The sequence below is a fragment of the Marmota flaviventris genome, chromosome 7 (assembly GCF_047511675.1).
Source record: "Marmota flaviventris isolate mMarFla1 chromosome 7, mMarFla1.hap1, whole genome shotgun sequence".
Lineage (NCBI taxonomy): Eukaryota > Metazoa > Chordata > Mammalia > Rodentia > Sciuridae > Marmota > Marmota flaviventris.
In genome coordinates this window covers 125,291,499-125,305,714 of record NC_092504.1, presented here as the reverse complement: position 1 = coordinate 125,305,714, position 14,216 = coordinate 125,291,499, and the positions used below count along the sequence as shown (strand labels likewise).

At 32.1% G+C, this 14,216-nt stretch overlaps 1 protein-coding gene across 1 annotated transcript in view; it reads left to right on the top strand.

The window, feature by feature from the left end:
• Smarca5 (SNF2 related chromatin remodeling ATPase 5) overlaps nucleotides 1-13,718 on the top strand; it is a 33,053-nt gene extending 19,335 nt beyond the window's left edge. The window contains exons 11-24 of the mRNA XM_027926636.2: nucleotides 63-289; nucleotides 2,126-2,247; nucleotides 2,328-2,480; nucleotides 3,316-3,448; nucleotides 4,747-4,895; nucleotides 5,100-5,219; nucleotides 6,120-6,230; nucleotides 6,495-6,608; nucleotides 6,956-7,078; nucleotides 7,655-7,787; nucleotides 8,621-8,739; nucleotides 9,136-9,348; nucleotides 11,718-11,825; nucleotides 12,436-13,718. Coding sequence (XP_027782437.1) covers nucleotides 63-289; nucleotides 2,126-2,247; nucleotides 2,328-2,480; nucleotides 3,316-3,448; nucleotides 4,747-4,895; nucleotides 5,100-5,219; nucleotides 6,120-6,230; nucleotides 6,495-6,608; nucleotides 6,956-7,078; nucleotides 7,655-7,787; nucleotides 8,621-8,739; nucleotides 9,136-9,348; nucleotides 11,718-11,825; nucleotides 12,436-12,501 — 1,891 coding nt within the window. The 3' untranslated portion in view covers nucleotides 12,502-13,718. The remainder of the gene's footprint in view (nucleotides 1-62; nucleotides 290-2,125; nucleotides 2,248-2,327; nucleotides 2,481-3,315; nucleotides 3,449-4,746; nucleotides 4,896-5,099; nucleotides 5,220-6,119; nucleotides 6,231-6,494; nucleotides 6,609-6,955; nucleotides 7,079-7,654; nucleotides 7,788-8,620; nucleotides 8,740-9,135; nucleotides 9,349-11,717; nucleotides 11,826-12,435) is intronic.
• The last annotated feature ends 498 nt before the right edge of the window (nucleotides 13,719-14,216 follow it).

The window sequence follows — 14,216 nt, the reverse complement described above, 5'->3', positions numbered from 1 at the left end:
ATGGGAGTATGTAAAGTGGCAGGGAATATTTGAGTCCTTAAAAATACTTTTCTTTTCAATAGGTATACTCGGATATTAATGAAGGATATAGACATACTAAACTCAGCAGGGAAGATGGACAAGATGAGGTTATTGAACATCCTGATGCAGTTGAGGAAATGCTGCAATCATCCGTATCTCTTTGATGGAGCTGAACCTGGTCCACCTTATACAACAGATATGCATCTAGTTACCAATAGTGGCAAAATGGTGGTATTAGACAAGTTGCTTCCTAAATTAAAAGAACAAGGTATTGTTACTTGCATCAAATTGAGAAATAATGGAAACTTAAAACGCTAGTGTTAAAACAAAGGGAACAATATACTTTTGAAATGACAGCTCTGACACTTTTCTAAAATTTTCTGTCCATTATTATCTGAGGTTCCCCTCACTTCCTAGTAGGCCTTAAGTCTCTTAGCAGGTAATAAAGTAGTAGAGGCAGAAACAATTCCTGGATTTGGGTGTGTTTCTTTTGGGGGGGCGGGGGTAATGGGGATGGAATCCAGAGACACTTAGTCACTGAGCCATATCCCCAGCCCTTTTTAATATAGAGACAGGGTGTCCCTGAGTTGCTTAGGGCCTTATCAAGTTGCTGAGGCTGGCTTTGAACTTCTGATCCTCCTGCCTCAGCCTCCTGAGCCACCATGCCCAGTTGAGTTTCCATTTTATATATACTTTCCTAGAAATTTCAGCTTTTTAATCTTAAAGTATTAGAAATTCTCCTTCCACCCCTACACAGATCCCAGATCCTTTGTTAGATAATGGTGTCATGGTCATAGTATTGTTTTTCAATTATTTGGTTTTAAAAATTTAATCAAATATAGTTTACATAGACTCAACATTTTTATCTGTAGTATGCTGATTTTGTAAATACAAAAATAGATGTGTATCTCTGGTATTTGTATTGGTATATTGAAATTACATGAATATGGAGAACTTGGTGTGAAGCCAGCTTTAGCAGTTAACACCTATGTAAAACTTGTTTTATCTATGATGTACCTACTCTATAGATTATTTGAAGCAAATCCCAGGCATTATAGTATTTTGTAAATTATTCATTATGTAGCTCTTAAGGATGTTCATTAAAGATGAAGAGTGTCACATTTTTAAAAATTTAATGATTGTGTAATATCAGATGTACAGTCATTTTTCAAATTTCTTTGGTTTTTCTCTTCATGATTTTGGTGGGAAAGATAATCGAACTAGTTGACGAATCTCCTGTGTGATGATGAATCTCTGTGATATTGACTATCACAAACATAAGAGTTTGTGAATAGTTACTTTTTTCTTTTTCCTTCTTACACCTTTGTGTGGAATATGTTTCTAAAATATTTTCCTTGAAAACAAAGTAATTATTAAATTGTTTGGGAGGAGTGGCAGGAGTTTGGTAGGAGTTCCTCAGGTATTGATGTGAGCTATATTAAACTCCGCAGGGAAGATAATGACTATTGAAGATCATTATACATTTGGGTTACTAGAATGTGTGATGGTAGAAGATTATAAGTCTTAGCTTCTGAAAACAAAATTATTTCATAATCATTATTTTTTCAAAGTGGTCCCTTTGTCTTCCTTCATTCTGCTGAAGATTGTGCAGAGATGATAGGCAGCACATAATTTGAGACATGGTGGATAAGTGGAAGGATTTAAGTGTAGATAAGAGGCATAAGTTTATGGTCCTTTGATTGAAACTAGAATGAGACCAGGGATATTTGGTGTCCATTGTGGAATATGGGAGGCTTTGTGAATGGAAGAATTGTTGTTGATTAGTGGAAGATTATTTTAAATATCTGTGAGGTAACAAGCTAATGATTCTCTCAGGCTTTGGGTTGGCAAGATCTCCCAAACTGGAGATAGATAGCCTTTTTGATTGCCTTAGTGCATTACCCAAATATTATCCTTTTTGTTTGTGTCATGATGGAAAAGAGGTAAGAAATTACTGATTTGAATAGTTAATCATGTCATTTTTTACCTGAAACCAAGTAGATAACTTGAAATTAAGGTGTAATATGTTAGTTTTGTTTAGCTTTTGGAATAGATTTTTCTACTATTGAAGCCTTTAATAGCAGGCTGTTATATTTTCTAACAGGGTCACGAGTACTAATCTTCAGTCAAATGACCAGAGTATTGGACATTTTGGAAGATTATTGTATGTGGAGAAATTATGAGTACTGCAGGTTGGATGGGCAGACACCCCATGATGAGAGACAAGTGAGTGAAATTCTGGGAAGGAGAGATAAAAACATCAGATAATACAATTTTCTGATCCTGACTTTATTTTATATCTATAGGATTCAATCAATGCATACAATGAACCAAATAGCTCAAAGTTTGTTTTCATGTTAAGTACGCGTGCTGGTGGTCTTGGCATCAATCTTGCAACTGCTGATGTAGTAATTTTATATGATTCAGATTGGAATCCCCAAGTAGATCTTCAGGCTATGGTAAGAGAAAACAAACATTCTGTGCTTAATAGATTTCATAGTTAGGCAAGCTAATTCTTCCAATGTCAGTGTCTTAACCCAGTAAATTTGATTTTTCTCTGATCCAATGGTTTAGTGAGGGTGTTTTGAATACCATCTAAGGGTATATTCATCTTACGGCTCTGTCCTAACTTGGGATGTAGGAGTCATCTGCTGTATTTTCTGTACCCTGATAGCAGAATAGGGAAGAGTAAGGATTGCCCTGGAAATGTTTAGTGGGTCAGACCTGAAAGTGCTCCCACAGTGATTGGCCAAAACTGAAATGTAGCATAACTTAACTACTTTGGTGAATACCTCGCTGTTCTCTTACTTTACATGCTTAAATTTCATGCTTGTATATGGGAGTGTCTGGCTGGATCAGCAAATTATTATTATGCTCAGCATTATGATCTGTAGATTAATATGAAGATTTACAGATTTTTGTTTGATAATGCTAATGACTCAGTCTGTGATACTGGTGACCCTTAAGCCAACTTTATTAAATCTGATAACTGGGGAAGATTTGATAATTATTACAAATAAGAAATGCTTTGTGGGAATGTGGTTTGTAGACTTACTAGATGATAAACAGAAAATTGTATTCAAAGTAATTTTCAAATGTGCAAATTTCTCTATTTATAAATTTAGTAATATTTAAAGAATAGGATCTTTATATTGTTGGTGAAATTTATTTTTTTCATGTCACATCTTTAATAGAAAGTATCTTCTATTTAAGAATATTTTATCAGTATGTACTTTCATATATTATTTATATGACTTTTTAAGTATATTCAAAATAACATGTTATTTCACTTAGGACCGAGCACATAGAATTGGACAAACCAAGACTGTCAGAGTGTTCCGTTTTATAACTGATAATACTGTAGAAGAAAGAATAGTAGAAAGGGCTGAGATGAAACTCAGACTGGATTCAATTGTTATTCAACAAGGTGGGCCCTAGAACTTTAAAAATTTACAAGTTGGATTGATAGAATGAGTGATTGATTGTACGACTGTTTTTTTTAAAGGAGAAATCTCATCTGTTGAGTCAAGCTAGCACCCAGTAGAGATAGATTGAATTCCAAAGATTAAACCTTAGTTTTGTTATTTTTTAAATTATTTTTTTAGTTATAGGTGGACACAGTATCTTTATTTATTTATTTTTTATGTGGTGCTGGGGATCGAACCCAGTGCCTCACTCTTGCAAGGCAAGAGCTCTACCACTGAGCTATAGCCCCAGTCCCTTGCTTAGAATTTTCAAGAATTAAATAGAATGTGTATATAAAATAGCTAATATTCAGCATAATACTTATTAAATAGAGCAGAGTGATTATGCTTTGTAAACACTGTTGCTTACTTGGGGAGATACCGAAGAAGTAAAAATTAAAATCAGAGTCTTATTTTTATAAGACTAAAAAACTACTTATTGAGTATCCTTTGTATGGCAGGCACTATTCTTTGCCAAAAATACATTGATGAATAAAATTGGTGTTTTCTAACTTTCAGGTTCTATATTTAGTGGGAGGGAGTGAGACACTGAGTAGATTAGAGGGTAAAAATGGAATTTTATTTTGGATTGATTAAATGAAACTCAAAATTCCCATTCTAGATTAGCATTTTTAAGGAAGACACAATATTGATGCCTATATTTTTTGAAAACACGAGCTACTCAGATTGGCCAATACTTACCAATTGAAGGTCTTTATTAATGCTAAATTTCATCTCTGATCAAAATAAATTTTCAGGAGTTTTGAATTCTTCAGAGAGAAGTTTTTAGAAACTGATGTTACATATTTCAGTTTTTACATAAAGTTTGATTTCATGAAGGTTTTTTTGTATTTCACTTTTCTGAGAAAAACTTGACTTAAGGGATTTGCATTGATATCTTTTTTTGCTCATCAGAAACTTTTTTGTTTATAATGCTCACTTATATTTAAATTTGTGAGTTTTTTCTTCCCCAGTAATTTTGATTCTCAAGTAGTGTATCTATTCCACAAAAGAGATTATCATTGAGATAATATATAGTAGGTGACATTACATAAGTCATAAGCTTTAGAAACATTTCAAAGCTGAAAAGTTGGCATTGAGTTTAATAGGAAAATGATCAGATGTGAATTACCAGTAAACAGAAATGATTGATGTTTGAGACAAAAGTACAAGTTTATTACATCTAACATTTAGAATTTCAAGTTTCCAGTAAAATAAAGTCTGTTTGGCTAACCTTATACAATACAAACTTTTATCTCAGGGAGGCTCGTGGATCAGAATCTGAACAAAATTGGGAAAGATGAGATGCTTCAAATGATTCGACATGGGGCAACGCATGTATTTGCCTCAAAAGAAAGTGAGATCACTGATGAAGATATTGATGGAATTTTAGAAAGAGGTGCAAAGAAGGTGAGATGCAGATTAAATGATAATGCTTTTAATGAGTGTTACAGACCAAAACTATTTGAGGGACTGTTCTGTGAATTTATAGATAATTTTTATTATTATTGTATTACTGTAAAAAGCAGCTTTTGTGTTCGGTGAAGTCCTTTTCATTTTGACTGCATGTCTAGTGCTTTTTTCCTTTCTCATTCTGATGTTTCTTTTGTCTAGACTGCAGAGATGAATGAAAAACTCTCCAAGATGGGTGAAAGCTCTCTTAGAAACTTTACAATGGATACAGAATCAAGTGTTTATAACTTTGAAGGAGAAGACTACAGAGAAAAACAAAAGGTATTTTAGAAAGAGATTTAGTGGGGCTTGGGTTGTGGCTCAGTGGTAGAGCATTTGCCTGGCATATGTGCAGAACTGGGTTTGATTCTCAGCACCACATGTAAATAAATAAAACAAAGGTCCATCAACAGCAACGAAAAATTAATTAAAAAAAAAGATTTAGTAATGAAGCTTTATTTTCCTGGAAAGGTGAATTTTTAAGTGCTAGATGTAATACCTTGTAATTGTGTCTCAAACAGTAGTTTTTTAATTAGATGTATGTAAATGTATCTAAATTTTTTTCATTATGGAAAATTTTACATTTGTAAGTGCTGAAATGTTTTTGTATATGGTTATAGTTAAGTATGTTCTTGCAACAAGAGAATATAGTGTTTGGGATATTTGAAAATGAAAATAATGTCAAAAAAGTCACAGCTGGTTTTTTTTAAACAGACTTGCTTGGTAATATGAAAAGGAATAATTTCTTAATTTCATAAGTAATACTTGATTAATGTAGAAATTAGAAAATACCTATAGAAAAGAAAATATAATTCTACCTAGAGCATATCTAGAGTTTTCCTTATTAACATTTGGGCACATATATCCCTAGAAGTTTTCCTAGGTTAAATGTGTTTCTCCATTTTCCTCCTAATTTGGGTCATAGCAAACATTCTGCAGCATTTTCTCTCACATCCAACAGAATTATTCATTTGGGCAAGAAATACTTCCTGAACACCTGTGCTGTTTACTAGACATTGTCCTGTGTTAATTACATGGTATTCAGCAAAACATCATAGTTCCTACCCTCGTCAAAGTACAGGATTTTTTTTTCAGTATCTTTTAATTCATAAACATCACTCAATAATAATTTGTTACACTAATAATGCAAGTTGATGATTTTAATTGTTTCCCACATACTAGATTGCATTCACAGAGTGGATTGAACCACCCAAACGCGAAAGAAAAGCCAACTATGCTGTTGATGCCTATTTCAGGGAAGCTCTTCGCGTTAGTGAACCTAAAGCACCTAAAGTGAGTTGACATAGCATCAAAGTATCTTAAAATTTGAAAATATAAATTATTTTTAAAAATTCTTGTAATAAAATAAGATTGAATATTATACTTTGTATAGAATATCCTCTTCAGATTTCAATTAACACTTGTTAAAATTAATTTTTAAGTTGTGTGTTTAAAATTTGATTAATGTCAGTTCAGTTTTATTGAAAGATATACTGAGTTGCTTGGAGAATTGGCTGTTATGATTTATTTTTCTTTCTTTCTTTTTTTTTTTTTTAGGCTCCTCGACCTCCAAAACAACCCAATGTTCAGGATTTCCAGTTCTTTCCCCCACGTTTGTTTGAATTACTGGAAAAAGAAATTCTGTATTACAGAAAAACTATTGGGTACAAGGTAATTGCAGTTCTCCATTTTGTGTCCTCTTCCACCCTGAAACCATAAAATGTATGAACATTAACTATTGTTTGTTTAACTATTTTGAGCCTAGTAGAAAAGAATATTATGTATGTATCCTAGCTGTATATGCCTAGCACATAATGTTTGAATTGTTCTTCATTAAAAGGAAAGGAAAAAACTTTGATGACTAATCTTTATTTTTAATATAATAAATGCAGGGTATTAGTATGTTTTCTCTTGGATTAGATTGGGATTTGTGAAATGTAGTTTAGTTGATTAAGAATGTAATTCATCACATGCTCTTTAAAATATATTGTTTGATGGCATGGGAAAATATCTTTTAGGTACCTCGAAGTCCTGACCTTCCTAATGCAGCACAGGCACAGAAAGAAGAGCAACTGAAAATTGATGAAGCTGAACCCCTTAATGATGAAGAGTTAGAGGAAAAAGAGAAGCTTCTGACACAGGTATAGTCTTCAATCGATTCAAAAGTTAGTAATTGTTAATTTTATAAAATATCCTGTGAGATCGTGTTGGCATACAAAGTATATTTCTTCTTATACAGAGATAGAATAGTTGAACATGGTAAAACATGGATAAATGCTACATTTTAATTGTCATTAGTTGAGGTAGTCAAGAAGATTATAGATTTGCACTTGGTAGAGTGTGTGTAATTTTGAACACCTTATTTTCAGTGTTCCCATCTTTCCTGTGAATCTTCCACATTGCTACCAAGTTATTCTCAATTATAAAATTCTGCTTGCTGCTTTTAAAACATGGGATTCATTCAAGGTCTTTCAGAGTGCTCTTTAACTAAAGCTTTCCTTTACCTTATGTTATTTACTCCTTTGGGCAAACTACAACAGCAAAAATTTCCCCTTTCATACAGCATATTTTACTGTCTCCAACTTTGAGTTATTGCTTGGGTATCTAAGCAATTAGAAACATTTTGTGTAGTATTTGGAAGGGTAGGTAAAGTATAATAGCATTTTTCCCATGTTTAATGTGCTATAATGAAATATTTTGTTTCTTTTACTATGTAGGGATTTACCAATTGGAATAAGAGAGATTTTAATCAGTTTATCAAAGCTAATGAGAAGTGGGGTCGTGATGATATTGAAAATATAGCAAGAGAAGTAGAAGGAAAAACTCCAGAAGAAGTCATTGAATACTCTGGTAATTCTTTTATTATTTTAATACATATTTTATAAGTCTTGCAAGAGCTGTTTGAAGTTTCTTGTTTTTGAATTTTTATTCTGAATAGTTTTGATCAGCTAAAGTTTCCATTTTAGTGCCTTGTTTTGTGCTTTTTTAAAGAATATGAACATATATATACACACACACACACATATATGTATATATAAATGTAGAGAGAGAAATACATATTCTTAGTTGCAGAAGGACACCTTTATTTTATTTATTTTTATGTGGTGCTGAGGCTCAAACCCAGTGACTCACATGTGCTAGGTAAGTACTCTACCACGGAGCCACAACCCTAGCCTGACTTTGTGCTTTTTGAAACAAAAAATGTCTCCCTCCCTAAAATAATTGTCTGGTTTTTTGTTTTGTTTTGTTTTCTTTTTTAAACTATAGCTAAAACTATAGCCAAGAAAGCTAAAATAGACACAAAATAATTGTGCTTTAAAAAATTTTTTTTAGTGTGCTTTAATTTTCAATTTATTATTTTTCTTTCAGTTCTCAAGTATTAGTATGCTTTTGTTTTTTGAGGTCAGTTGGAAATGTCAGATTGAATATGTGTAGTTATGCTGTGCTGAGAATGCTTAGAATTTTAGATGAGTGGAAGTTTAAATAAAGAGTTGGTAGGTAATTTAAATCATCCATTTATCTCTTTCATTTAAGGAAATTGAGAAATTATAAGTGACTTGCTTTCTAGTATTAAGTGTGGGATAATTGGGAATGTTTCTTAGTCCTTTGCAAATAAATTACAACATGTTAACATGTATGCTTCCTGCACTCATCCCATCTGACCAACTTTTATTCTTTTAAAGCTGTGTTCTGGGAAAGATGCAATGAGCTCCAGGACATAGAAAAGATTATGGCTCAGATTGAAAGGGGAGAGGCAAGAATTCAGAGAAGAATAAGTATCAAAAAAGCACTTGATACAAAGGTACTTTTTATGTTAATAAAAATTGTACTATCTGTAATATAGAAAAGTTAAAGTAACTTTTTAAAAGGAAAAGCAGTGAAGGTTTAACATTTAAAATTTCCTCAAAGTAAAGCATTCAAACGTTATAGATGTTATTGTAATTTACCTGAGTAGTATTAGACTGACTTAATCTGGGTCAAAGTTGCCAAGATTGACTCCTTCTTAAGTAGTGTAAGGAAGTCTTGAGTCTGTATTTCTCTTTGTAATAATAATAAGGACTATAAAGGCTTGAGAACACAGGTTATATAATGCATTTGAGGTTCTCTGGATAGAAAATTTTGATTTGAGATATAATATTTCAAGCTAATTAGAGTAAAGCTGAATTTGAAATAAAATTATGTATAATATCTTTTATAGATTGGACGGTACAAAGCACCTTTTCATCAGCTGAGAATATCATATGGTACTAACAAAGGAAAAAACTATACAGAAGAAGAGGATCGTTTTCTCATTTGTATGCTTCATAAGCTTGGGTTTGACAAGGAAAATGTTTATGATGAATTGCGACAGTGTATTCGCAATTCTCCTCAGTTCAGATTTGATTGGTTTCTGAAGTCCAGAACTGCAATGGTGAGTGCTCAGGGTTTTTGTGTAGTGTAGCAGAGTTTAGACTGAATGTCCTTTTAAGGTAACTTAAAATTTGTTGATATAGATTTTTGTCGTAATTTTTTGGTAGTATCAGAAGTTAAACCATTTTCTTAGAAAACTAATCACATCAACATTTTAAAAATCTAGTATCATAAAATGTTTATTGGTCTAATTCTTTAATATGCATTTTTTTAACATTGTAATATATGATAGAACTAATTTTTGATAGTAATGTTAATCTGGTACGGAGTGGGAGGCAATGTTGCCATCAGTTTCAACTTCTGAATGTGATATCTTTGATTTTGAAAGTGGACATATTTCTGTAGAAAGACTTTTTGCATGCAGGCATTTGTACATCAAAATACTGAATCTGGGTTATTTTTAAATGACTGAATGTAGTAAGGCACTATTTTTTAGTACTGATTTAATGCTCAGTTTTGTTTTTATTTCCAGTGCCTGGCTGTATCTGACCAATGTTCTCCATTTCTAACAACCTAAAATTAGAATTCAGAAAAGTTTAGGTTTGGTGGATTGATCCTTTTCTTCCATTGTTTCATCACCTTTGAACTTTTAACCTTAACTAGTGTTTTTCAAGATGATGAAAATGTAAAAATAGGTTTGAGACATGCTAGGAGAAGCAAACTCTAAATATGTAGTAGGATTTCTCAGAGTATTTGAGGTATATTGCCACTCTATATGGCACTGGGTAGTGTTCAGTGTTTTCATATTTGATCAATGGAAAAAAATTTTCACAGGGTAACAAGAAGGGCTACTATTTTATGATACCCAAATTAGGGTAATGTTGTAATTAACATGGATCTACTTTGAAGGGGAAAAAAACCACTATATAAACATGTAATTAGGTGGAAGCTCTTCAGTGTCTTTAAGTAGAAACAGTTTGATGATTAATTAGGAATAATGATTGTATAGGGTCTGTAATGAGAGACAGAGTGTCACATACCATATAATACTATGGTCTAAAAACTGCATTACTTTCTAGCATGTCTCATATTAAAGCTCACAACAGTCATGATATATATAGCCCCTTGGTGATAAATAATTGAGGCATACGTAGTTCTTGTCTAGAAGCCCAGAGGATTTATACACATATTTGTAATACATTGATATAACTGTTAAAGGAAACAATTTTAATGTTATTGCCTTCTAATTCTATGTTACTGCACATATTTCTAAGCTTTGTATGGTGTCTTCTGTATAGTATTTAAATTATTGTATTGTGGTTGTCTATGTAAAAGTTTAATTTATTACAGGAACAGAGTTACTTTTGCTCTGTAAGTAATGGAGTTGTTACCATTGATTCAAATGGATTTAGGTTTCCTGTAGTGTTGTTTACTACTTCTCCATTAGACTTAAAACCCTTTCTGGGGCTGGGGATGTGGCTCAAGCGGTAGCGCGCTCGCCTGGCATGCGTGCGGCCCGGGTTCGATCCTCAGCACCACATACAAACAAAGATGTTGTGTCCGCCGAAAACTAAAAAATAAATATTAAAAATTTTCTAAAAAAAAAAAAAAAACCCTTTCTGGAGGATGTATAGATTGCTGGACAGAGAGGTAGAACTCATAAGGCTTCCATGGTCATTTTTTCAAAATTGGGAAAGGTAGCATGAGCTACTTTTACTACTTTAATTCTAATAATGCCCTTTTTTTTCCTTTCTTTTTTTTTTTTTTTTTTTTTTTGCGGGGGCAGGGAGGTACCAGGGATTAAACTCAGGGGCACTTGACCACTGAGCCACATTCACAGCCTATTTTTGTATTTTATTTAGAGACATGGTCTCACTGAGTTGCTCAGCACTTCGCTTTTGCTGAGGCTTGCTTTGAACTCATAATCCTCTTGCCTCAGCCTACTGAGCCTCTGGAATTATAGGTGTGTGCCACCACACCAGGCTCTGATAATGCTTTGAAGGGAAAGATTATGCATATGTTAACGTTCCAGCTGATTTTCACCTTCAGATTATTCATTATTGATTTTTAAAAATTTTGTGGTATAAATAGCATGGAGTTCTCAGTCATAGTAAAGTTAACAGTATTGCATATATTTGCATATATTCTGAGATGTTCATTTTCACTGCTTCAGTTCCTAAATGTAGGAAGGATTTGTGAAGAGTATTCACCAGTATGATGTAAAAACATCACATCATATCTTTTTTAAATCCTCAGCATGGACTCTACATGAAAATAAATTTCTTTTGCTTGTTTTTGTTTAAACTGTCAGTTTTTTATGAGTGGTTTTATATTATCCTACTAAGACATAACCTTAGTTTAAAAATTGAAATTAGGACAACTTATAGATGGAAAATATAAGCTTATCATGTAATTATGTTTATAACTCAGGAACTCCAAAGGAGGTGTAATACCTTAATTACTCTAATTGAAAGAGAAAACATGGAACTAGAAGAAAAGGAGAAGGCAGAGAAAAAGAAAAGAGGACCAAAGCCTTCAGTAAGTATTCGTGAATATGTGAAGGTGTACAGACCATGTAAAGTTCATTATTTTTAAGTATTTGAATATTACTTGACTATCATTAATGTGTTAGTTTTCTCATTTTTTAGTGTTTTGTTTCTTAAAATAATAGTTAAATTCTTTGAAAGTATAAATGAAACTTCACTATACTGTGTAGGGAAAATCATGTTTTCTTATTTAGGGGCTCCTGAAGAAATGCAAAGGTATGTCTCCTGGATGCCCAGAGTGCACAGTCGTTTTGGGAATACAGGTCATAATTTTAGAATAATTTAAGAAATATTAGGAAAACAATGACATCACAACCTTTGCTTTAGCTTTTAACTTTTGGTTTATTGTCCTAGTGAGGTCTTAGCAATGTTAAGGTAAGCATTATAAAGGGAAGAAAATTATATTGCTACTTAATAATAATATGATTATTTGGGGACTTGATAGTTTGTTTTGAAAGATTTAAATAGTCTGGGGGGAAAAAATTCTTGTACTTAACTGTTACTATGTAGCAGTTATAACTAAAGTGCCATCATATGTCTGCAGATTATTTCATGTTGGTATTAGTCTTGCCATGAAAAATAATCCTTCTGTTTGTTTGTAGACACAGAAACGTAAAATGGACGGAGCACCTGATGGCCGAGGAAGAAAAAAGAAACTGAAACTATGAATGCATATTTGTTTCATAATCACTAACTTTAAACCAGTAGTTCTTTAATTTACGGGTCTTCATAAGATGTACTGTACAATGCTCAATTGTTATGTCATTCAAAGACATCAGGTTCATCTGTTTACTGAGCTAGAAATATAGTATGTAGTTTCACTTTTTTAAATGCAACAGCTGTGCTGAAATTTTTTTTATCGTTAACACTTGAAGTAATAAAATAGGCTTCATTTATTAATAAATGTTTCATTTGATTTATTTTTCTATTATAGTTCCATTTGTGAAGATTGTGATTTTTTGTTTATCCGCTATGATTTGTACACTTGTAAGGCTTTAAAACAAGCAAACAAGTAAAAAAAAAATTGCAAATAACATTTGTCCCTTCAGTCTTCACTTGGTTGTGTAATTGTTTTAATTCACTTTGCCTTTGCAGAAATTTGGGTATTTTCTTTGTAGTGCTATTGAGTTTCATCTGGAAAGATTATGTAAATTGCATTCTCCTTGCTTATTATAGAATGGGGAAAAAGGCAAGTCAAATTATTATTAATTTCTATGCATATTTCTGTTATGCTTTCTGGTTTTATAGTTGGTTCTGAAGCGAATATGCCCTATTCTGTTGGAAGAATGGCCTTTTAGTTGTATAGCCAAAGACATTTAGTATTTTCTGGTTCCTTAAGGTGTTGTACCATTTTGTAAAAGGAATATTATTATTATTATTATTTTTTAAGTATTTGGTAAATATTTTGACAAATAACCTTCTGAAACAGCCACAATTTAGAAAGATAATGTCAGAACTAAGGTGATTTTTTTTTTTTTTTTTAATTTAGAAAGACCCAACTACAATAAGGTGTGAATTTGTCATGTTGTTAAAATTGGTAACAAAGTGTATTCACTCCCAGTTTATAGTATTTTTTGAGTTTTAGAGTAAATGAAAATTTTATTTTATTATATTTTAAAATAATTTCTAAGGGTTAGCAGCAAGACTGAGTATAATTCCAGTTTTTATTTTCTATGGAACAGACTTGATAAACTGGAGACCCTGAAGCAGGAATACCCAAATGGTAGTGTCAGGATTTTAGCTGTACCAGAGGCCTTTATGTGCTACACATAATTTGTATAAAGTTTTATATGTGCAAATTGGGTACATAAACAGTTCTCCATTTTTCTAAGGGAATGCAATAAATGTAGCATCGTGAATAAATATAACTTTTATAATCCTCAAAGTGGTCTTTTCTTTCCATTAAAAGTTTTTTTTCTCACTTAATTTTCCACTTTTTTTTCCTTAGGACATTCTCTCTTTCCCTATACTTAGATTGCTTCCTCTCATATTTCTATTAGATATTTTCATCTGTTCATATATAATTGAAAATTCTGATTAGTATTACTCATACTGCATAATTTTGTGAAATATGGGATTGCTGATGCTAATATCAAACAAAACAGTTTTTATGGTAAATTATAGAGTAGTTTGGATTTATTACATGTTCCCCAAACTAAATTGACTTCTAAACAACATTGGATTCTTAAATAAGAGTTGTGACCTCATTTTAGAAAAAAATAATTGGGAGAAAAAATGCAAGGCTGAAAGAAAACTATAGAGGTCACTAAAGTCATGTTTTTCAGAGAAAGAAAAATTGGGAGGAGTTAAAAGAGTGGAAATATAGACTGAATTAAATACAGTACTAGTCCTTGAGAGCTTGCAGACTCAAATATAAAATAAA